This window comes from Mus musculus, chromosome 10 (genome assembly GCF_000001635.26).
Source record: "Mus musculus strain C57BL/6J chromosome 10, GRCm38.p6 C57BL/6J".
Lineage (NCBI taxonomy): Eukaryota > Metazoa > Chordata > Mammalia > Rodentia > Muridae > Mus > Mus musculus.
The window spans coordinates 61205943-61229831 of record NC_000076.6 but is presented as its reverse complement, the minus strand read 5'-3'; the positions used below and the strand labels follow the sequence as shown (position 1 = coordinate 61229831).

Below are 23889 nucleotides of genomic sequence, written 5' to 3'. Positions count from 1 at the left end.
ATTGTTTCACCCTCTGCTTCCCCCACAGTCCCTGAGCCTGATTGAGCGAGGGAACCCAGCGCGCAGCCTGGAGCAGGTGTGTCGCTGGGCACACTCCCAGCAGCGCCAGGACCCTAGCCACACTGAACATCACGACCACGTCATCTTCCTCACGCGCCAGAACTTCGGCCCCTCGGGTATGCAGGGTATTAGACTTATTATGGCCCGGTGTGAGCAGCCTGCAGGGCAGTCGTGAAGATTCAAGGTTGGACCTGGAAAGCAATGTTCTCTCTATGAGGCCCACCCTAGGGTAGAAGAGGGGACAGAATCTGGACAGACAGCAGGGTAAGCCTTGGAACGGAAGGACTGTGGCCAGGGGAAGCGTCTCATTTTGGTGGCTGCTGTCTCAGTCCTGCCTGAAGCCTGCGTGTACTGTTTGTCCCCGTTCCCAGCTGCTTGGAGACCTCACGGACCTCAGCCAGGCTTCTGCTCACTCCAGTCTGTGAGCATTTGGTGGTAGGAATGGAAGCCCGGTGCCCTGTGCCACCACATAGATCTGGGAGTTCTTCAGTTTTTAGGTTCTCCCAAGTTGCAAATGGGGCAGGGGGGAACTGTACTATTTACCATCCTCCATTTACCAGTTACTCAGTGGGTAGAGGGGTGCACAGGAATCCAAGGTAGTAGTGACAACTGTAAGCCATCTGTATATGTGCAGCTTTGATCATAGTTCTCATATGGGGAAACTAAGGCACAGGGAGGTGAAGAGACTTGTCTATGCCTGTTTGCAGGCAGGGATAGACCTGATGCTATACTAGCTCTTCAGAGCTCATGTTGGGAACTTTTGGGAATTTTTTCTAGTCCAGTGGTAGACATGAGTCAGCTTGCTTGCCTACCCATAGGGCTGCCTGCCTGAACCACTAGGTCTCAGATGTGTATAGCAGACATGCGTGCATACACATGTACAGACATGTGCACATACACAGAGACACTGTACACACATGTACAATCACACCCAGACACCAGACATATGTACACAGGTGGACCGGACACAGACTGGCACACGTGTGGGAACAGCATGGTCACAGGGCTGCAACACCATAGTGTTGGGCTCCCCAGGTTCTGTCAAAGCGGACCGTGAAATCGGCACAACTCCTAAGTCAAGGAGAGCTTGCTAGTCACCATGGGCCCAGGCAAGGAGTCCTTCCTGTCCACACCACCAGCTGCGGATTGTCCCAGCCTGCACTCCTGCTGCAAGCAGGGTCTGTTTCAATTGTGTATTTGCCACTTGGGATGGACTGCACGGTCCCTTGCAAACTCAGCATAGTCTCCACCATTGTGCCACAGCCCCCAGCCCCAGAGGCACCCCTAAAGGCAGACTTGTAGCTCGCAAGCCTTCACACAGTACAGGTCACCTTGCTGCCTGCTCTCTTTCCATGTGGCTCATCTACACCATGGCCTGTGACTCCCCAAATTCCAGAGAGTTATCTTGCCTGTTCTCCTGCTTAGTGGCCCTCAGAAGTCACTCCCTCTGTCTCTTTCCCTGGGCCTGTCAAACCTCCCAGGGGGACTCTTTCTTCCCTTTCCTTCATCTCTTCCTAGAACTCTTGATTCTTCAACGCTGCTTCTCAGGCACACCTGTGCTCAGTCCCTGTCTGCCTGCTGAGTCAGACCCTCCTTAAGGATGGGGTATGTTGGGAGTAGGGATGCGATCTTAGTCTGCTTTTCCCATGGGATCTAAAGAGAGTTTCTTCCTCCTCCTCCTCCTCCTCCTCCTCTTCTGTTTCCTCGTCCTCTTCTTTTTCTTCTCCTCCTCTTCCTCTTCTTCCTCCTCTTCCTCCTCCCCTCCCTCCTTCTCTGCCTCCTCTTCTCTCTTTCCCCTCCTCTCCCTCCTCCTCTCCCTCCTTCTCCTCCTCCTCTTCCCCCTCCTCCTCCTTCCCCTCTCCTTCCTCTTCCTCCTCTTCTTCCTCTTCCTCGTTCTCTTCTTTTTCTTCTCCTCCTCTTCCTCCTCCTCTCCCTCCTTCTCTGCCTCCTCCTCTTCTCTCCTTCCCCTCCTCCCTCTTCTTCCCCCTCCTCCTTTCTTCTCCCCCTCTCTCCCTTCTCTTCTCTGCTCCTCCCCTTCTTTCCCTCTTCCTCCTTCTCTCCCTCCCCTTCTTCTTCGTTGTCCTTAAGATGCACCTCTCCATGTTGTCCAGGCTGGTCTTAAACTCCTGGACTCCTGTGGCCTTCCTGCCTTAGTCTCAAGAGTAGCCGGGGCTACAGGCCAGTGCCACTCTACCTGGATCCCCCCAGTACCCAACACAGGGCCATCCCTACCCTCTACATAGACAGTGTTCTGAGTTTGTTTGTTGACTGGCTCACAGAAGTAGAGTATGTGTAGGCTTGGGTCTCACCTGCAAGTCCCACTTGTTCAGAGACGTTGCTGCTGGTACACGGAAAACTGTAGGCCAAGAACAAGCCCTAATTCTGGGACAGGGTGGCACCCAGCCCATGTTTGTTCTCTGGGAAGAGAATTTTGAGAACCTTTCTTCTCCAGGAACCTCCAACACCCACCAGGTTGGGATGTCTCTGCATTGTTCAGGCTGGGAACACAGGTCAGTACTCCCCATCGCTTCTGCCTGTGAACTCTCTCCTCTCTGGTAGGGTATGCACCTGTTACTGGGATGTGCCACCCACTAAGAAGCTGTGCCCTCAACCACGAGGATGGCTTCTCCTCAGCTTTTGTCGTGGCTCATGAGACAGGCCATGTGTAAGTAGCCCTGGGAGGGTGTGTTTAGGAGTGGCTTAGGGCTCAGGGCCAAGTATTGAGTTGAGAGGGGGCTTGACTGTAAAAGGCCAGGCCAGGTTCTGTCACTGACACATGATATCTACCAGCTGCCCGCAGCAGGAGGCAATGCCCATGGCTGTGGAGACCACATGTGGCCTGGCTTTTGTCAGGCTGGTGGCAGAATGCCTGTCATAGGTCAGGCCTGCTGTCTGGGTGGTCTCTCTCCTTGCTATGTCTTCTTTCTGTCTTCACCCAAGCATGCTTTAGAGACCAGTTCCAGCTTACCCTGGCTTGTGCCTACTGAGGGACTGGACCAAGCCCACCATAAACAGGCACACTTGGAGCCCAGGCAGTAAGCCAGGTGGGACTGGCAGCCAGTTCTGTGGGCTTGGATGCTGTTTAGAATACATCCCTTCACCAGTATTTGGTTTGATTCTTTTGGTTTGTGGGTTTGTTTTTTTGAGGCAGGGTCTCATGTAGCCCCAACTAGCCTCAAACTAGCTGAGGATGTTCTTGAAGCCTGGATCTTCTTGCTTCAGATTGGCCACATTCTGGGATTATAGGCCCGTGCCATGTCACCTGGCTTTCATTCAGTATTTCATGAGCACCTATCATGTGCTGAGGCTTGACTTGCTGAAAAAGGCAGTAGATGTCCACTCTTTCCTAAGTAGAGGCCCCTCACTGCAGAGAAGCAATGTCAAACTTAATGATCTATGTCGTGTCTACTTAATGATCAGGAGCCCATGAAGTCACTAGCAGTATTTAAGAAATTAGAAGTGTTGGGCTTTGGTCTTGACTATCAGTTTAAAGAACAAAGTTTTAAATGTAAACTTTCATGGGTACCTTCTATGTGTAGAATCCTATGTGGAGGGAAGGTTGGTTGGTTGGTTGGTTTCAGACAAGTACCTCTGGCTAGCCTGGAACTCACCATGTAGATCAGACTGTCCTTGAACTCCAAGAAATCTGCCCGCCTCTGCCTCCTGAGAGGAGGATTAAAGGTGTGTGCCACAGGCCCATCCATTGAGGAGCGTTTTTAAGAAGTTCACGCACTGAAGGATTCTGTGAGTGAGGCTGATGGGATCTTACTTAATGAGATTAGACCCTGCATACAGGAGCCTTTCTGGTGCGGCAATGCAAGAGATGTTGATAGCTGAACAGATGGTCCTTGCTCTAGAGGTCAAGCCATGCGTGCTGAGGTTGTACAATAGGACCCCCTACAGGGACCTTCTACCCAGGCCAGCAAAGGGCTGGGGGATGGGCCTGACAGCTTGATGCAGTCACATAGGGGGGAGGGGTGCAGAAGGAATAGAGTCCTGTCCATGGGCTGCACAGGTGTGTCCATAGGAAACGATAGGAAGAGGGGGATGAAGAAGGTGAGTGACCATTAGTGTCCCAGCTGGACTATCCTCAAAAGCTAGATTGATGTGGATAAGGTCTGAGGGAAGGATGGGTCTCCAGAGGGAAAGAACATGGAGAGGAGGCATGGTCGGAAAATGGAGGCTAGCCAGCCAGTCTGGATTCCTGGTCAAGGCAGGGTCTGCTGTTTTGGGTCCACCTGCCTGTCCTCGAGGGTCAGGACCCACAGCAGGACTTTCTCCTTCCCCCCAGGCTTGGCATGGAGCATGACGGCCAGGGCAATGGCTGCGATGATGAGACCAGTCTGGGCAGCGTCATGGCGCCCCTGGTTCAGGCCGCCTTCCACAGGTTCCACTGGTCTCGCTGCAGCAAGCTGGAGCTCAGCCGCTACCTCCCGTAGGTTCCTCCACCCCAAGATAGGAATGGGTGGGCAAGCCCAGGCTACACAGCTGTCCTGTCCGGCCCCACCTCCTTGGCCTGGTCACTCTGTGTCTCTTCTAACCCCCATCCCCTCACCTGGCCTAAAACACCCACCTTAGCGCACCACAGGTGGGTTAGTGAGTATGACTAAGGGACCAAAAGCATAGACTATTAAAAACCAGGCTCTCCTGCCTTACCTGACTGCTAATTTAGAATTCCCTGTGGGTTGGTCCTGGGAATCTGGGTTCATTAAGGATGCAAACACCACTCTGCCGATGGAGATACAGTAGTTTCAGTTCCCCAGGGCACAAGAGACAGGGATGGGGGTGTGTGGGGCGGCACTAGGAGATGTAGGACAGGTATTCAAAGCAGACAGGGACAGGGACACTAGTCACTGACCCTCCATAGCAGCTGGCTAGCACTACCTACCCAGCGTACCTCCTGTGTGGTGGATACACGTAGACTCAGTGTGGCTTCAAATTGTCTACAAGGCCACTCCCCATCGTAATCCATACCGCATCCCTTTTATTCGGTTAAAACCAACACCTTCAGCCACATGTCAACTGCATCTACGAGGCCAGAGTCCAGGGGACATAGCTCTGACCCTACCCTACCCTGTAGGACAGGCCAAGGGATGACCCTTGAATCTGGAGGTCAGCATGATCCACCCTGAGTTCTTTAGGCAGGCCTTGGTGCCTATGCCCATGGATGTAAGTAGCACCCTCCTGTTAAACAGCCACCTAGAAAGGGAAAAGCTGCAGCATCCTTAGAATAGACAGCTGGGGTCCACGAGAGTGGGCACAAAGTCCTATAGCCCATCCTTGCTTATTAAAAGCCCCAACTTGGGAAAGGAAGGCTTAGGATCTATAGCCCTCAAGCCAGCTCACTTCCCCCGTCCCTGTCACAGATCCTACGATTGCCTCCTTGATGACCCCTTCGAGCGCACCTGGCCCCAGCCCCCAGAACTGCCCGGGATCGACTACTCCATGGATGAGCAATGCCGGTTCGACTTTGGCACTGGGTACCACACCTGCTTAGCTGTGAGTAGACTGCATGCCAGGCTCATGTGACGTAGGCTTTTCCTTTACTGGATACCGTCAACCCTGCAAGCCACGTGGGCCTAGGGATGCCTTTGCAGGCTTGGTGCCGTCCACCACACAGGGGTGGAGTGGGTTGGGGCAGGGTGCACACATTATCCAATTCCACCTGTATGCCGAGTGTGTGCAGCCTGGGCAGGGCTCAGATCTGGAGAAGATGGGAGGAGTGAGGCAGGAAGGGCAAACAGCCATCGATAACCTGGCTGGTCTGGTCTCATGAGGGGTTTACCTGTGTTGGGTCAGGCCAGGGTCTGAGCCATGGGTAAGAAGAGAGTTCCCACCAATGAACACTGTAGTGGGGCGTGGCAGTCTATCTCCATAACCCTGTGTCTGGCAGTCTCCTCTCTACGGGGTCATCCCCATGTCTCCGTCGTGTTTTGGGAGGCCATAGATGCCAGAGAACATAACCCTGCTTCTGCTCTTCAGGAAAGGACAAGGGGCAACCCTTAAGATTGGAGGTCAGCTTGATCTATCCTGAAGGGACCCATACAAGGGAACATCTCAGGGTAGTGACATCTACAGAACAGCCTTCTGTGACCCTAGTACTTTGTACCTCCACCCAGAGAATAAAGCCTCCCTCCTCTCCCCTCTGCAGGATAGGATGCCAATCTTGGTAGCACAGAACCCTTGTGTGGTCCACCTTTCCCACTTTCTAGGCCACACTGGGACATGTGGCCTGACACAACAACACTGCTTTGGGGCTGAAGAGCAGGGTGTGCCCTTCAGTGCCCGTGTGCTTCTGAGGGACACTTGTCTGCTTTAGGGGAGATGCTAAGAAAGTACTAATGAAGGCCGGGCGTGGTGGCACACACCTTTAATCCCGGCACTTGGGAGGCAGAGTCAGGTGGATTTCTGAGTTTGAGGCCAGCCTGGTCTACAAAGTGAGTTCCAGGAGAGCCAGGACTATACAGAGAAACCCTGTCTCAAAAAAAATGGGGGCACCCCTCGGGACTGGAGCACAAGGTGACTGACCTCTGACCTTACTGTGTATCCATGTTATAAGGAGATGGGGGAGTCTCACCTTCGTGTGGATTCATTCAAGATCCCCCACATGCCCAAAGATCAGGGGCATCCTAGGCCCAGACCTCCGCAGAGCCTGCAAGTGGCTTCTGTAACAGTTGGTGAGGAGACAGTATGTACCGCGCAGGGCCCCTTCTCAGACTGTAGGAAGGGCCCAGAGGAGACCCTGGAACCACAGGACTTTAGTGACGTTTGACAGCACGTGAGGTTCTGGCTGCCTTCTAGCATCCTGCATCCCAGCAGTTGCCACACCTTCCGTTCTCTCTGCCACTACTCACCTCATCCCCCTGCCTCACAGTTCAGGACCTTTGAGCCCTGCAAGCAGCTATGGTGCAGCCACCCTGACAACCCATACTTCTGCAAGACCAAGAAGGGGCCGCCGCTGGATGGGACAGAGTGTGCACCAGGCAAGGTACCTGTGGGGAGCTGTGCAGGAAGTGGTGTGTACAGATGGTTGTGAGCCACCATGTGGTTGCTGGGAACAGAACTCAGGACCTCTGGAAGAGCAGTCAGTGCTCTTAACCTCGGAGCCGTCTCTCCAGCTTCCATACCTCTGTTCTTAGTGCCATTTAACTGAGGTCCGGCAAAGCCAAGTAGCCACACACATCTAGCAGTAGCAGAGCTGGGATTCAAACCCAGGCTTCTCAGAGTCCATGCATCTATTCCTTGGCTACAGGCCATAGGCTTGGCTCATATATATGCCCCTGGTCCCTAGGAAGGCATTTCAGAGGTACAGGTCAGCTTTAGACAGGATAAGACGATCATCTTTTTTTCCCCACTCTCAGCCCCACCCACACCAGATAGGCTGATGCATGAAATAGCGCCCCGTCACTGATATCATTGACTAATGTTTGCTGACTGGGGAGCGCTCTGTGTGTGCTGTTGACTGAGATGCTGCTCCCAGCATTGCATTTGAGAAGGGTGGCTACACCCAGGATGGCAAGCTCTTTGTCTGAGGCAGCTCATACCTATGTTTCAGTAGAGCTGGGATCCTGCCGGGTTTATTCCCCAGGCTAATCTCTTAATGGCTTTAGTTCTCCCTCTCCCTCTACCCCTACCCTCCTCCCTCTCTTTTTCTCAGGGCTTGCCATAGTATCCATTAGCTATTCTATGTGCCCCAAGGAACGCCCTTGTTGCAGGACTCATTGTGGTGGCCTAAGGTGACCATGCACCCTCTGCTCCACCCTAGTGGTGCTTCAAAGGCCATTGTATCTGGAAGTCACCAGAGCAAACTTATGGCCAGGATGGAGGCTGGAGTTCCTGGACCAATTTTGGCTCATGTTCTCGGTCGTGTGGAGGAGGGGTGCGATCCCGAAGCCGGAGCTGCGACAACCCTCCGTGAGTGCGGCGGGCGGGCGAGGCAGAGAATGCCACTTATGTGGGAGAGATCGGGTGCAGGAGAGTGACCCTTATAGACAGTTATATGATTCCTGGATAAGGGCCCAGAATGTTGGAGCAAGGCAGTTTGCTAGTGAGCCACAGGGGCTGAGTTCCTGAAATGCGCCTGAGATAATGTTTCAAGTTGTCCTGTCCAGAGAAGTCCCCAGAGAAACTGGGTGTGTCCAGGACTCTTCCAGGTACTCAGAGACCTCCCATCACCTCAATCCTTTGGTGAAACTTTGAGTAAACACCAGTTTCAATGTGAAAAAACACTATCAAATTTGCTTTCTACCACGTATGTAAACTCCCTCTTTTTTAACTTCCGGCTAACACCGGTGCCTCCATTCCCCACTTCAGTGTACTGGAGAGACACTTGTCTCTCCCTTTCAATCATCTTGGTAGGATCCCCTCCCCTCCTTCATGACTATTGGATGTCCAAGTCCCAGTTCCCCACAGTCCTCATCTCTCAGGGTGAGCCTGCTCACTTGGTACACCCCAATGGGGACTGGGCAAACTAGTTGAAACTGCCGTAGGTCCACTGGCCTAGAGACTTCCACCAAATGGCATAATGAACATTGTGCTAATAGATCACAGGGCCCTGGTGGACCCAGAACCCTTAGAAACAGTGGTCATTTGGGGCTCACTGGATAAATCATGTGTCATGCAAGCTAGACTGCAGTTGGCATTCCCTAAATCTACATAAAGGTTGAGGGAATCTGGGGGCTGGAGAGGTGGCTCAGTGGTTGAGAGCACTGGCTGTTCTTCCAGAGGACCTGGGTTCAATTCCCAGAATCCAGTGTGCAGAAAGGGGGAAAAAAGAAACAGAGGTTATTGGTGGTATAACATTTATGGATTGGTGGCTCAGTGCCACCATAGCAACCAGGGTCTGTGTTAACCAGGCTGACCTCATACAGATGACAAGGCACATGGACTCCCTTGTAATTTTCCTCTGTTGGAGATACAAAGGTCAAGGTGGTGGATAGGTGTCGTGGTGCCGACTCTGATAAGCCACCTTGCATTTGCCAGCAAGTCATCTTCTTGATCAGCCCTCCCATTTTTTATACTTCCTGTAGCAATACCTGTTGTAGTAACTATTTAATCTCAAGTGGGGACTTCTACCCCACCTTAGATCATTCAGTCCCCAGATAAAAGACACAAGAGTTTTATATTTATAATAAACCTTTAAAGCACTAGAGCTGGGCAGATATCTACCCTCTAAGCTATTATGTCTACTTCTCCATCAATAACCCCTTAACTCCATCAAGTTATAACTTGCCATGTTCCATTTGGGCTGCTCTTAACTCCGATTGGCCAGCCCTCATGACCATATTTTCATGACTCATATACCTTAGGGTGTCCTCTCCTCTCTCCACCTTCTCTCCTCTCTTTTCTTTCTCTTGTGGTCCTGCCTCAGACCCCAAGCCCTGAAACCAAAACCCCACCTATTTTCTTCTGCCCAGCTATAGCTGTTGGCATCTTTATTTAGTCAATAGATGTACATTAAGAAACAAGGTCACGGGGCTGGTGAGATGGCTCAGTGGGTAAGAGCACCCAACTGCTCTTCCGAAGGTCAGGAGTTCAAATCCCAGCAACCACATGGTGGCACACAACCATCGGTAACAAGATCTGACTCCCTCTTCTGGAGTGTCTGAAGACAGCTACAGTGTACTTATGTATAATCAATAAATAAATCTTAAAAAAAAAGAAAAGAAACAAGGTCCCATAGCATTACTTGATATAAGTGCAGAGTTTCTCATCCTTGGGGGCAACCAGTATTTAACATTAAAATACATAGCCAAAGACCAAAACCTCAACAAATACCTTTTTGCTTTATGAGGCTTAAATGGAATAATTTGTATGCCCGCACTGGAGCATGGGTTAAGCACTCCAGAGGCAACAACTGCTATTATTAAAAAGTATCCTAAGTACCATGTGCAGGATGTTGTGTGTTCAAGTGGAGAGTTCATTACACCTGGAGAGTTATCTTAGAGTCTCTGGGCAGGGCACTGTTGCCTCCTATACTTGGATACTTTACATAGAAAGGTTTTTGTTTTGTTTTGTTTGAAACAGGGTCTCACTAGGTAGCTTTGGCTGGCCTGAAACTCAGTATGTAGATCAGGCTGGCCCCAAACTCATAGGGATCCACCTACTTCTGCCTACCAAGGGCTAGAGATTAGAAGTGTATGCCATCACACCCAGCTTAAAAGTCTTTTTAAAAAGATTTATTTTTATTTTGTGTGATTATTTGCCTGTGTGTAGGTATATGCACTGTGTGCTTGCAGTACCTGAAGAGGCCAGGAGAGGGCATCAGATCTCTGGGAACTGGAGTGATAGACTTGTGAGCCGCCATGTGGATGCTAGGCACTGAACCCACAGGAGTAGCCAGAGGTGCCATCTCCCCAGCTCTGTATTGACCGTCTTTTCTAATCCTCTTAACCTAATCGAGAAGAGTGTCATTGCTCTCCTTTGCTTTGTCACAGCTGGAGGTGAGCTCCGATGATCCCACCTTTCAAGGGGGAAGTCAAGGTAGAGCAAAGCCCAGTGCCCGAACCAAGGCCAAATGGTCAGGACTTGGATGTCAGCTCTTCTGGTTCAAAAACCAAATCTCTTTGATGCACTTTAGTTTACTATATCCTATTATGAAACGGGGGTGGATGTGGAGAACTCTTTGTCTTGACCGAGTGCCTCCACGGTCTGCAGTAAGCACTGAGGGAATTTAAAGAATAAGCAAGATTGACAGCTGACTGGTGGCGAGAGCTAGCCAGTCCCTCGTCTGTCTGTCCTATGTCCCCTGCCTCTCACCTCCCACCCCCACCCCCCAGGGAGATAGGATCTAACACTTTTCCTATGGGTGAAATAGTCAGGGGGAAGAGGGGGTTGTAGCTTACACGTTGGAGTGCTTGCCCAGTGTGCAGCCCTGGTTCAATCCCTAACATCATACACATTGGGAATAGTGGTAGATACCTGTAGTCCCAATACTCAGGAGGTGGAGACGAGATGATCCAAAGGTCAAAGCCATCCTCATAGTCCAAGCTAGCCTGAGCTGCATGAGACCCTGTCTCAGAGAGGTGGGAGGGAGTTAGAGAGGGGAAGGAGAGAGAGAGAGAGAGAGAGAGAGAGAGAGAGAGAGAGTTCAGAAGACTGTGAGTTTAGCTGCCCAACACTGTAGGTCATTACTGAGTTGAGAAATCTACTACTGAGCTGTCCCAGGTCTCATGTGGGAAGCTCTCCTCTTCCCAGCCTCCCCCGCCCCCTAATCACCTGGTCTCTCTGCCACTGCAGTCCAGCCTATGGAGGCCGCCCGTGCTCAGGGTCCATGTTTGAGTACCAGATCTGCAACAGTGAGGACTGTCCTGGGCCCTACGAGGACTTCCGAGCCCAGCAGTGTGCCAAGCGAAACTCCTACTATACCCACCAGGATGCCAAGCACAGCTGGCTGCCCTATGAGCCCGACAGTGGTGAGTGGCTCTGCTCTGCCCAACTCTTGGGCATGTTCTTGTTCCTCTTCTCCCAACTATCGAGGCCCAAGGACCTGGGGGTGCGATGGGGAACCCGTGGGCAGACTCACCTGAGTCCTTGGGTGTCATGCACTTGTGGAGTCACTGTTGCTGTTGAGGCCACCCCTGATTTGCATGTTTATAAGGCAAGCAGCTTTGAGAGGAGGCTCTTCTCCAGGGATGCCCACAGCCGATCACAGAGCTCAGGCCGAATAAGTGCCGTTCAGATGTCTGTCCTTTCCTGCACATGAAGGCATCTGCCCTGTAAAAGAGAACATTTTAGAAAAAGTTAGAGTGCAACAGCATCGGTCTTTAATCTTAGCACTTAGGAGGCAGAAGCAGGCGGGTCTCTGTGAGTTTAACAGCACCAGCCTAGTCTATGTAGTAAGTTCTAAGCCAGTCAGTGATACATAGTGAGATGCTGTCTCAGAAACAAGGAGGGAGGGAGGGACAGGGAGAGGGAAAGAGGGAGAGGAGGAAGGAAAGAGGGGAGGAAGGAGGGAGAGAAAGAGAGAAGAAGGGAGGAAAAGTGGGAAGGAGGGAGGGAGGGAGAGGGAGGGAGAGAGGAAGCAAAAGCTTAGTTCACTTTCTGGAGTTTGTCTCAAAGTCCTGGGGAAAGCCCAGTGTGCAGCCCCAGGGCCGGGCAGGACTCTCTAGGGGTGCAGTACCATGTCCAGGGAAGCTCAACCTACCTTAGGCCAGGTTTCTAGGTTCCATGGGTGAGGCGTCCATCCATTAGCAGATGCTGAAGGTTATTTGAAAGACAGTTAGTTAGGAACCTGGAGAGGGGGCTGCTCAGGGATAGAAACAGGCCTTGGAACTTGGAGTGTCTGGTGTAGGAACCACACTGAGGCCAACACTCAGCCTTTTAGTGCGTGTTTAGAGAGAGAGTTCCTGCTCTAGCGTTAGTGAAGGAATGGTGCGGATGCCTGGCTCTTCGGGCCTGAGGCTGGAAGGGCTTGGCTAGTGCCGTGGTCCCCACCTCTTGGATCCCGGGCAGCTCCTGTGAGAACAACGTCTTCTCAAACGTGAGCTGACTTCAGCTCCGTGAGCTCAGGCTCATGCAGACTCCTCAGGATACAAGGAACTTCCGAGTCTTGCCAGGGCCAGACTTTGCAGCTGTGCCCTTTCAGAAACGGGCAGGAGGGGACAAGAGGAGGCAGGAGGGGACAAGAGGGGGCAGGAGGGGGCAGGAGGGGGCAGGAGGGGGAAGGAGGGGGCAGGAGGGGGCAGGATCTTCCTTCTGCCTGGATTCCACCCACTCTGAGGAACTCACCACTCCTGCCAGGCAGCTGCCTGCTGGGTCCACTAGAATGATCCTGCTTCTCATCTGGAGGTAAATCCCCTAAACCCAGACCCAGACTCAAACCCCATCAGAAATCTGACTCTCAAGGAAGTTCTCTAAAGTGGTCTTAGATATTGTAACTCCATACTGGAGTTCTATTGAGGGACTGTGGTAGCGCCTACATTTAGTCCAACCAAGCACTTGGGAGGTAGGGGCAGGCAGATCTCTTTTGAGGCCAACCTTGAACTACAAAGCAAGTTCAAGGACAGCCAGGGCTACACAGAGAAACCCTATCTTGAAACAACAACACAAGGAGGAGGAGGAGGAGGAGGAAGAGGAGGAGGAGGAGGAGGAGGAGGAGGAGGAGAACACAGTCTCTTGGGAGCTTAGGAGCAGGAGCTAGCCAGGGTCCTCAGGCGAGCTTTGGGAAAGGCTGGCTTTGAATACCTTGCAGATCCACTGGGAGAGGCCTGGGCAGGCAGGGCAAGAAGGCTGAGGGACAGCTGATGTCAGGCTTTTCCCAGGGCTTCAGACCAATTCCAGGAAGTTAGCTGAGCCCCCAACCTCACTTTCTCTAAGAAACACAGCGAGTGTTTATCTGTTCTCTACGACTTCCTTTTTAGGACATTATCAGCTCATAGACAAGGGGAACATTTCATTTGGGGACATACAGTTCTCCTACTGATGTGCCCAGCTAGGCTGCAGAGCCAAAGCAAGACCCAAGTGACTTTGTGGTTACAAGCCTGGCTAAGCCACTCCATGTGTGGCCTTAAGCACGTTACTTAGCCTCTGGCCCAGTGTTTCCTCTGAGGCGTTAGAACCTGTGCTGGGGTGTGGCTCAGTGGTATAGCACTTGTCTAGCATGTATGAGATCCTAGTTTTTATTCCCAGTACCACTCGTGCATGTGTGTGTGTGTGTGTGTGTGTGTGTGTGTGTGTGTGTGTGTGTGTGTATGTGTGTGGTGGGGAGCTGGGGAGATAGCTTAGTTGGTAAAGCGTTTGCCTTGCAAGTACGTTAACTTGAGTTGATCCCCGGACTCCACATTAAAAAGATAAATCTTGAGCTGGAGCGATGGCTCAGAAGTTAAGAGCACCTACAGCTCTTCCAGAGGACTCAGGTTTGATTCCCAGCATCAGACGGTGGCTAATATCAGTCTGTGACTCTAATCCCAGGGGGATCTGCTGCCCTCTTCTGGCCTCCATGGGTACTGCACACACATGGTGCACAGATATATGTGCACTCAAAATACCCATGCGTATAAAAATTTTAAAATAATAAATCTTTAGGGGGTTGAAGAGATGGCTCAGTGGTTAAGAGCTCTGAATGCTCTTCCAGAGGTCCTGAGTTCAATTCCTAACACCCACATGGTGGCTCACAACCATCCGTAGTGGGATCTGATACCTTCTTCCGGTGTGTCTGAAGACAGCCACAGTGTACTCATATAAATAAAATTTTAAAAATCAATCTTTAAAAAATAAAATAAGCTGGGCAGTGGTGGTGCACACCTTTAATCCCAGCACTTGGGAGGCAGAGGCAGGCAGATTTCTGAGTTTGAAGCCAGCCTGGTCTACAGAGTGAGTTCCAGGAGGGCTACACAGAGAAACCCTGTCTTGAAAAAACAACAACATCAACAAAAAAGAATAAATAAAAATTAAAATAAAAAAATACAAGTAAATCTGGGCAGAGTAGCACATACTTGAAGTCTCAACACCAAGAAGATTGGGAAGTTGAGTTCCTGGGTTTGCTAGTGTAGCCAGTCAGCCTAGATTGATTGACACACTCCTGATCCCGTGAGAGACCCTGTCTCAATAAAATGGGACTAGGTAGGGACTAGGAAGGTGACTGGGTACATAAAGTGCTCATTGCACAATCATGCACGTGCATGAGTGTATAAGCCCATGTATAAGCTCATGAGTTTGTATCCCCAGAACCCATATAAAAGCTGGGCGTAGTATCCATACATCTATCATCCCAGTACTGGAGGGAGTGGGCGGGGACAGGCTGATGCCCGCCAAATCGATGTCCTCAGGTTCAGTGAGAGACTCTTTCTCAAAAAATTAGATGGCAAGCGATTGAGAAGGACACCTGATGTCCACCTCTGGCCTCTGTGTGCTTATAAATCATACTTGTGCATACCACACACACACACACATGCATACAAACCCAAGTGGGTGGCTTCTTAGCAAACAGAGAGAGAGAGAGAGAGAGAGAGAGAGAACTGTTAAGTCCCCACCCTCCTGCTCCTCTGAGTAACCCCTCACTAAAGCTCATGTTAAGTGACCCTGATTAAACTCACTGAGTCACTACAAACAGAGTAAGTGTGTGTCCTAGAATGCTAGAACCTTCCTCACTGGCGTGTTGAAATGAGGTGACTAAGTCGTCATGACGAGCATTTGCTATTGTTTCTCAAAGGTGTGAAAGGGCTTTGGAAGGATCTGGTATCCAGTGAGCAGCTGCTAGACTGAGATAGATAGATAGATAGATAGATAGATAGATAGATAGATAGATAGATAGATAGATAGATAGATAGATATTGATGTATAATATTATATAAATATATTTGATATTATATTAAATATAATTTAATTAATTTAATATTTATAATGTAATATAATGTTAAATATAAAACTGGGTGCACTCACTCATGAGAGTGAGTGTGAGAGCTGGTTCCCTCAGAGGCCAGAAGGTGTCAGATAACCTGGGGCTGGAGGCTGGGGATTGAACTCAGGTCCTCTGGAAGAGCGGCAAGCTTGCTTGCTTGCTTGCTTTCTTTCTTTCTTTCTTTCTTTCTTTCTTTCTTTCTTTCTTTCTTTCTTCCTTCCTTCCTTCCTTCCTTCCTTCCTTCCTTTCTTTCTTTCTTTCTTTCTTTCTTTCTTTCTTTCTTCCTTTCTTTGTCAAGACAAGGTTTCTCTGTGCAGTTCTAGCTATCCTGGAACTCACTCATTAGACCAGGCTGGCCTTGAACTCAGAAGTCCACCTGCCTCTGCCTACCAAGTGCTGGAATTAAAGGCATGCACCACCACTGCCCGGCTGCAGCAAGCATTCTTAACCACTGAGCTGTCTCTCCAGCTCTAACTGTTGGTTTGTTATTGATAATTTGTCAATATATTTTTCTCATTAAACTGATGATGCATTTTACTGATCAGGGATCATGAAAATCAGGGAACCAAGGCTCAAAAAGGCTAGAGACATTTGCCTCAGGTCACAGGACCAAACCATATGTGCCACAGCAGGACTCTTCAGACAGTCCCCAGACAGAGCTCCCGCCACTGCCATGACCCTGGACTTCATGGCTAAACCACATGCTGATGGCATCCTAAGCCACTTTCTGTCAACCCAGTGGGCTTAGCAGAGTCTCTCTCCTTCCAGATGCCCAGAAGTGCGAGCTCATTTGCCAGTCTGCCGACACTGGAGATGTGGTATTTATGAACCAAGTAGTCCACGATGGGACACGCTGCAGCTATCGCGATCCTTACAGCGTCTGTGCCCGTGGCGAGTGTGTGGTGGGTACCCCTGCGAGCTGCTTATACTCTGCTGGCATGGAGGACTGAATGGGTATTACTCACCTACCACACCTAGGGGCAGCTAGGGCTGCCTACACCATTAGAGAAGTGAGGTGACCCAGGCTAAGACCACCTGGGTCACAGGGTGGATTTGGGGGAGTTCTCGTGTGCCAGGGTCCCCTCTTTGGGCAGGGCCAGGAATCTCAGGAGGAAGTCAGTCGGGGAGCCTTTCTAGGTGGATACAGGAGAGCCTCCATCTGCTGATGTCACCTCCACCCCTAGCCCTTTGGTTGCGACAAGGAGGTGGGATCCATGAAGACGGATGACAAGTGCGGTGTCTGCGGTGGGGACAATTCTCACTGTAGGACTGTGAAGGGGACTCTGGGAAAGGGCTCCAAGCAGGCAGGTGAGCGTGGGTGAGCACGGCTGGGGGGTGTGGCTGGGGTGGGGGCGGGGCACTGGGGAACGCCTGCAAGGGGCGGGGCACTGGGGAACGCCTCCAAGCAGGCCGGGAAGCATGGCTGGGTGTGTGTATGTGGGGTTCTCCTTGACCCGTGCTGGAGAGGGGAGGGTCCTGGAGCCTGGCTTCAGACTTTCCCAGTCTGCCTGTGGCTGGTCCCCTGGCTTCCTGGCATACTAGTATGGACTCACAGGAGCACAGAAGCTCACCCTGTCCCTTGCTGTCTGGGAGAGGACATGTGCTGAGCTGACATGTGCTCTTTGATCCCAGGGCTTTTGGTGGGAGCGAGGGGGTCATGTTCTATTCTCATCTTTTTTTTAATTAAATTTTTTTTCAAATTTTTATTAGATTTACATTTCAAATGCTATCCCGAAAGTTCCCTATACCCTCCTCCTGCCCTGCTCCCCTACCCACCCGCTCCCACTTCTTTCCCCTGTACTGAGGCATATAAAGTTTGCAAGACCAAGGGGCCTCTCTTCCCACTGATGGCCGACTAGGCCATCTTCTGGTACATATGCAGCGAGAGACACGAGCTCTGGGGGTACTGATTAGTTCATATTGTTGTTCCACCTATAGGGTTGCAGACCCCTTCAGCTCCTTGGGTGCTTTCTCTAGCTCCTCCATTGGGGGCCCTGTGTTCCATTCAATAGATGACTATGAGCATCCACTTCTGTATTTGCCAGGCACTGGCATAGCCTCACAAGAGACAGCTATATTAGGGTCCTGTCAGCAAAATCTTTCTGGCATATGCAATAGTGTCTGGGTTTGGTGGTTATTCTCATCTTAAAAACAATGTCTGGGACCTTTTTTCCACTATGAATCTCTGGTCCCTCGAGTTCTTTAATTTCCACCTCTAACCTCACGAAGCTTGCTATAGAAGAGGGGCAGTCAGTAGTCCTTTACGTTTCTGTGTGGAGTAAGTCTGGTCTTCTTGGAGGATTTTACAGCTTTTTCATACTTTGAAGCGGGGGAAGTTGGTAACCAAGAAAGGCTTGTTCCCAAGCTTTGAATCGGTTCAAAGAGCCATGTGGATCTTCATGGCTGATCTCATCTACAACTCTACGTAGCTTAGGAAGAAAGGGGTGGGAGTAGGGAAAGCAGAAGAGGAGGCCGCGAAGGGAAATAAAAGCATCTCGCACGTGTGGGTATCAGTGCACGTGCTAGTGACCCCTAGCGGGCGCTTGGAACTACAACATCTCATGCTTCCCTGCCCTTGGGGATCCAGTGGAGCCGGGGGAAGAATCCAACCCTGGTTTCCAGCCAAGGAAACAGGTTTCTGAAAGGCTCCGTGTGTGAGAAGTCCTTGTGTTCCCGGCTATGTGCTGTGAGATAGTATGGGGTGCTGAGCAGGGGGCTACCCTCTCAGGACTCTTTGCTTTTCTGGATGCCCCTGGGTGGCAGCGGCTCTCAAACAGGTGCAGATCCCGGCGGGTGCCAGGCACATTCAGATTGAATTGCTGGAGAAGGCTCCCCACCGAATCGGTGAGTGCTGTGTGGGGCGGGGAGGACAAGGAAGATAGGGATCCCAGACTTAGATAAAGACAGACAATCCCTTTTTTAGTTGTTTTATGCAGAATAGCTGAACCATCACATAGTTCAGGCTTGTTTCTTCCCACCAGGATCAACCGCTGTTCAAATTTCTTATGGAAGCAGGTGGCTTCTTCTAAAAGAGTCATTTCGCAGAAGGGCTCAGGCCGCTCTGGCTGCATGGCACACCACCCCAAGAACATAAGGGTTAGGAGTAACAGTTGTCACAGGATCTCAGTTCTGTGGCCATAGTCATGACAGGCCCAGCCAGTGGTTCTTCTATTGGTTGCCTAAACCCAAACAGCCAAACACTGTCAGCTGATGGGTCTGTCGGGAGTTCACTGGTCTAGGAGGTGTGGATGGTGTTGGCAATTGGCTGAGGCTGAGGCTGACAGAGCTATGACTGACCCCAACAAGCAAATCTGGGAATATCCAAATCTGGATGTCTGTCCCTTGGGCATCTGCAGCTAGAGAGGGCAGGGCCCCAGGGTGCAAGCACTCTGCCAGCCCCTAACATTGCATTGACCCAAGTCACATGACCCAAGCACCAGTCAATGGTTAAAAACACAGACTCGGGGCTGGCGAGATGGCTCAGTGGGTAAGAGCACTCGACTGCTCTTCCGAAGGTCCAGAGTTCAAATCCCAGCAACCACATGGTGGCTCACAACCATCCGTAACAAGATCTGACTCCCTCTTCTGGTGTGTCTGAAGACAGCTACAGTGTACTTACATATAATAATAAATAAATAAATCTTTAAAAAAAAAAAAAAAAACACACAGACTCTGTCTTAGAGGAACAGGGCTATGTGGACAGCCATTTCTACAGTCCACCAGGCAGGTCCTAGCTCTCCATTATAATGATACTTAAACAGAGTTACTAAAGAAGGTGTCATGGTTGTTGCACAAACATGAAGCAAAGACAGTTTGAAAGTTAGATTCCCCAGAGGATGGGGAACAGCCCAGTGGGCAGAGTGTTTTCCATGTGAGCATGAGGATCTGGTCTTGGTCCCCCAGAACCCCCACAGAAGCCAGCAATGCAGTGTTGCCTACAATCTCAGCACTAGGGCAGTGCTTGCAAAAGATCCTTAGAGCTGGACCCAGCTGACTTTCTGAGCCTTGTGTTCATCTAGAGGCCCTGTCTCAAAAATAGATAGATGGATGGATGGATGGATGGATGGATGGATGAGATAGATAGATAGATGGATGGGTGAGATAGATAGATAGATAGATAGATAATGGATGAATGGATGATAGAGATAGATGAACAGACAGATGGATGGATGGATAGATAGAAAGATGATGGATGGATGGGTGATAGAGATAGATAGATAGATAGATAGATAGATAGATAGATAGATAGATAGATAGTAAATAGTAGATAGATGGATGGAGAGAGAGAGACAGAAGGATGGGTGGGTGGGTGGGTAGACAGACAGACAGATAGATGATGGATGGATGGGTAGGTAGATAGATAGGTAGGTAGGTAGATAGATAGAGATAGAGAGAGATGGAAGGATGGGTGGGTAGACAGACAGACAGACAGACAGATGATGGATGGATAGGTAGGTAGATAGATAGACAGACAGATAGAGATTTATAAGGTAAAGTGACTGAGGAAGTCTGTGACAAAGATCCCTGGCCTCCACATACAGCACACACGTATACACACATACACAAACATGTACATATATAAAACATGTGCATGCAATACACACACACACAAACATCAGAACCCCAAACAGATTAAACTTAGAAAGTCAAGTCCAGGCTTAGTGGTGCACGTCTTTTATCCCAACACCCAGAAAACAGAAGCAGAGGATCTCTGGGAGTTCAAGGTCAACCTGACCTACATAGCAAATTCCAGACTAGCCAGAGGTACATGGCTAGTGAGGCTCTATCTCAAACTAATATAAAATAAATATGCAAGTTAAGAGCCAGAAAGATGGCTCCATAGGAAAGGAAGGACTCTTTCCACACAAGCCGAATAACCACAGTTTGATCCCACAAAAAGGTATAAGGTTGTCTTAGTCAGGGTTTCTATTCCTGCACAAACATCAGGACCAAGAAGCAAGTTGGGAGGAAAGGATTTATTCGGCTTACACTTCCATACTTCTGTTCATCACCAAGGAAGTCAGGACTGGAACTCAAGCAGGTCAGGAAGCAGGAGCTGATGCAGAGGCCATGGTGGGATGTTCTTTACTGGCTTGCTTCCCCTGGCTTGCTCAGCCTGCTCTCTTGGATTCTAATCCAAGACTACCAGCCCAGAGATGGCACCACCCACAAGGGGCCTCTCCCCCTTGATCACCAATTGAGAAAATGCCCCACAGCTGGATCTCGTAGAGGCATTTCCCCAACTGAAGCTCCTTTCTCTGTGATAACTCCAACCTGTGTCAAGTTGACACAAAACTAGCCAGTACAAAGGTGAAAGCTGACTTTACAAGGTTGACTTTTGACCAACCCCCCCCCCACACACACACATAGGACATGGTGTATACCCCCCCCACACACACATACACTAGTAAATAAACTTTTTTCAATTTTAAAAATTCATGTGAAGACATTAATGCAGTAGAAAAGATGTTCTTATCATTTGGTCTAGTCTTGCTTTTATTGAAACCAAATCAGCAGTCTAAAAATAGGCACGTCCAAATGAGATTCCTCAGACATTGTTACAGATTCCTGTGGTGGTGGAAGGACCTGTAGCAGGGATGTGGGGTGCATGAATGCTGGTGTGTGATGGGGTTCTTTTAGGGTGGTGAAAGCATTCTAAGGTTACACATGGTGATGATTGAAGGTGCTAAGCCATCACCGGGCTGCGTGCTTTCATAGGGTGAATTACCCAGTATGGATTGAGTCTCAACTGCAAACTAAAGAGCGCAGCTTGGAACCCCTCCTGGCAGCTGTGGGCAGCGGCTGCTTCTGCTTTGGGCAGCGGCTGTGTTTTCCCATGTCAGTCTGCGCTCAGACAGACCCCCCTCATAGAGAGAATGCAGGCTTCCATATTACTGTGGCAAGTCACAGAGGCCTCTCCAGCCTGATAGCCTACCAAGTCTTGTCAGCTTCCATTTACACATAACAGACACTCACATAAAGTGCAGTGTCTCTTGGCAAGCTCAGCTGTTGCAAAAAATGTTCACGGTCACCATTTTAGATCATTATCAGTAAGATGAGACGCTTCGAGCTTCCTGGGGCTGCATCTCTTCCTGGTACAGCTGTGGTGTTCCCTTCTAATAGTGCCACTCCCTGGGGCAAGCATATCCAAACCATGACACAGTGGGAATACTCTGCACCAGCTGATAGCTGTCTACTGGGGTGGGCAGGGCAGGTGACATATATCACACATGGGGATCCTGGCATGGGGGCAAGAGGAGCCATGGAACGGAAGCCTGTGTTGTCTGTAGGTACATGGTAGGTCATCCGTGCAAATGTGGAAAATGTGCTGTCTTAGTTGGGGTTTCCATTGCCATGAAGAGTCATCATGGCCAAGGCAACTCTTAAAAGGACAGTATTAAATTGGGGCTGGCTTACAGTTTCAGAGATTCAGTCCATTATCATCATGGTGAGAAGTATGGCTGCATGCAGGCAGACATGGTGCTGGAGGAGCTGAGAGTTCTCCATCTTGATCCAAAGGCAGCCAGGTGGAGGCTCTGAAGGCAGCCAGGAGGAGACTCTCTTCTGCACTGGATGGAGCCTGAGCAAACAGGCTACACAGGGACTAAGTGACTTCCCTGTGAGGCTTGTTCTCCTGTGCTCTGCTATCGATCCTACAGGGGCAGCAGCATCTCTGAGGGTTGGGCAATTAAAGGAGTTTTTCTGAAAGAGGTCAAATCGAGCCACAACTATGGGTGGCCATTAGTCAGTGTGGAAAAAGAGAGGGGCTCGTACAGGATCAGGGGTGTACATCTGGGCCCAGAGGCAGGACTGGTTTGCAGAGAGCTCCTGGGTGGTCCTGATGGGAGAGGTCAAGGGGATAAAGAGACAGGGAACATGAGGAGGTGCCTCCTGGAAAGGCCTTAGAGGTCAGAATCATGGGCCCCTCTAGAGAGAAATAGAAATCTCTGTCCCTCTCCCCTGGCCAGCGGTGAAGAACCAGGTGACCGGAAGCTTCATCTTCAACCCCAAGGGCAAGGAGGCCTCTAGCAGGACCTTCACTGCGCTGGGCCTAGAGTGGGAGCACGAAGCGGAGGACACCAAGGACAGCCTCAGGACCAATGGACCCCTGCCTGAAGCCATCGCCATCCTGGTGAGCCTCCTTGCCTGATGTGGCTTTGCCCGTCCCTTGTGCCTGCTATTTGGTTGGTATACTTTGAAATGGTCTCTCCCAGGTGTGTTGAGGGCAGCTGCGACAGCTTTTTGCTCCTTCACTTGGGGTGGGAAATGGGGTTGAGGGGAACCCCTGTGAAGCTAGGATTGGCTCCCCCAACTTCATAGCAATCCCCAGCATCCACATACATTGCGACATGGTCATATGTGTGAGGCCTTAAGGTGGTTTGGGGCCTTGAAGGCAGCTGACATTAAGAGATCGTGGCAGCACCAGCTTCTGAGAAGGGGGCAGGGCCATTACCCTCACTGGGGTCCATTGCTGCCCTTTGTTGTGCCTGGGCTCATGGAGCAGGGATTGGTAATTCAGCAGATTGGCCTATAAAAAGCTCTGCCAGCACGTCCTCAGCCTGAGCTGACAGACAGCTCTGCGCCCGGTGGTCAGCGGTGTTCCAGAGGGTAAATTCTGAGGCTGCTGGTGTCTTCGTAGAACTTGTATCTGGCACGGACTTTCCATTCACCTTGTATTTGCAATCGCCCATGTCTGGGGCCAGCTGATGTTTGCTCAGGGTACCAAGGCTATTTAAGGGAGAACAAGCAGTCTCAACAAAGGATTTTGAGACAGTCTCCACAAAGGATGGTGAGGCAACTGGATACCTACCAAGACCTAAATGTAATCGTGGTGGTCTGTCACTGTTAGAAGGAAATGGGTGACCTTCCATTCTTCGGTAACAAGATAAGTAGCAAAAGAAATGAGACATCATCAGTACTGGAACCATTGTTTGCTCCTTAAAGGACACGTGCAGAAGTAGGAGAGGCCATCAATGTGGCTTCTGATGCAGGGCCCTTGGTCCAACACCAAGCTTGATGACCTGAATTCAATGCTCAGAGTTCACATGGTGGAGGGAGAGAATCCACTCCTTCAGCTTGCCCCTGACTTCCACACTCACACTGGGGCATGTGTCCCTTCCCCAGTCCTGCCCCAAGTAATAAGTGCAATTAAAAAAAATTAAAAGAGTAAAAATAACCAGGCACAGGGGTACACACCACTTGGGAAGTGGGCTACATGAGTCTTTGTCTTTAAAAGAAGAAGAGGAGGAGAGAGAGGAAGAAGAGGAGGGAGAGGAAGAAGAGAATGAGAAGAAAAGAGAGAGAGGAGGTTGGGGATGTAGCTCATTTGGTAGAATGGTTACCAAGTGTTCGTGAAGCCCCTGGCTCTGCCCTCAGTACCACATACCAAGCATGGAAGTTCAAACCTGTGATCAGAAGTTCAAAGTCACCCTGGTCTACATAGTAAATTCAAAACCAACGTGGGCAATATGTGACCCAAGAAGTGGGGA

At 50.4% G+C, this 23889-nt stretch overlaps 1 protein-coding gene and 1 long non-coding RNA gene across 6 annotated transcripts in view; one reads left to right on the top strand and one right to left on the bottom strand.

Moving 5' to 3' along the window:
- Adamts14 (a disintegrin-like and metallopeptidase (reprolysin type) with thrombospondin type 1 motif, 14) overlaps positions 1-23889 on the top strand; it is a 76308-nt gene that overhangs the window by 43588 nt on the left and 8831 nt on the right. The window contains exons 6-16 of one of the 2 annotated variants that reach the window (NR_157278.1): positions 29-176; positions 2620-2725; positions 4352-4495; positions 5427-5559; positions 6940-7048; positions 7826-7974; positions 11299-11474; positions 16169-16302; positions 16585-16708; positions 18178-18244; positions 22369-22532. Coding sequence is in view for 1 of the 2 variants with exons in the window: in NM_001081127.2 (NP_001074596.1) it covers positions 29-176; positions 2620-2725; positions 4352-4495; positions 5427-5559; positions 6935-7048; positions 7826-7974; positions 11299-11474; positions 16169-16302; positions 16585-16708; positions 18164-18244; positions 22369-22532 (1473 nt within the window). In the remaining variant the exon portion in view is untranslated. Of the gene's footprint in view, positions 1-28; positions 177-2619; positions 2726-4351; positions 4496-5426; positions 5560-6934; positions 7049-7825; positions 7975-11298; positions 11475-16168; positions 16303-16584; positions 16709-18163; positions 18245-22368; positions 22533-23889 lie in introns of both variants that reach the window. The other variant, NM_001081127.2, reaches the window with a different exon arrangement.
- Positions 10260-13369, bottom strand: Gm29861. 4 transcript variants are annotated; one of them, XR_380475.3, is made up of 5 exons: positions 13246-13369; positions 12206-12258; positions 11585-11775; positions 10981-11071; positions 10260-10722 (listed from the first exon to the last, which is right to left on the bottom strand). It is a non-coding gene; the product is annotated as a predicted gene, 29861 (long non-coding RNA). The 4 variants fall into 4 exon arrangements; XR_871759.1 differs by lacking the exon at positions 13246-13369 and adding an exon at positions 12496-12683; XR_003948876.1 differs by lacking the exon at positions 13246-13369 and having other exon boundaries at positions 11278-11775; positions 12206-12683.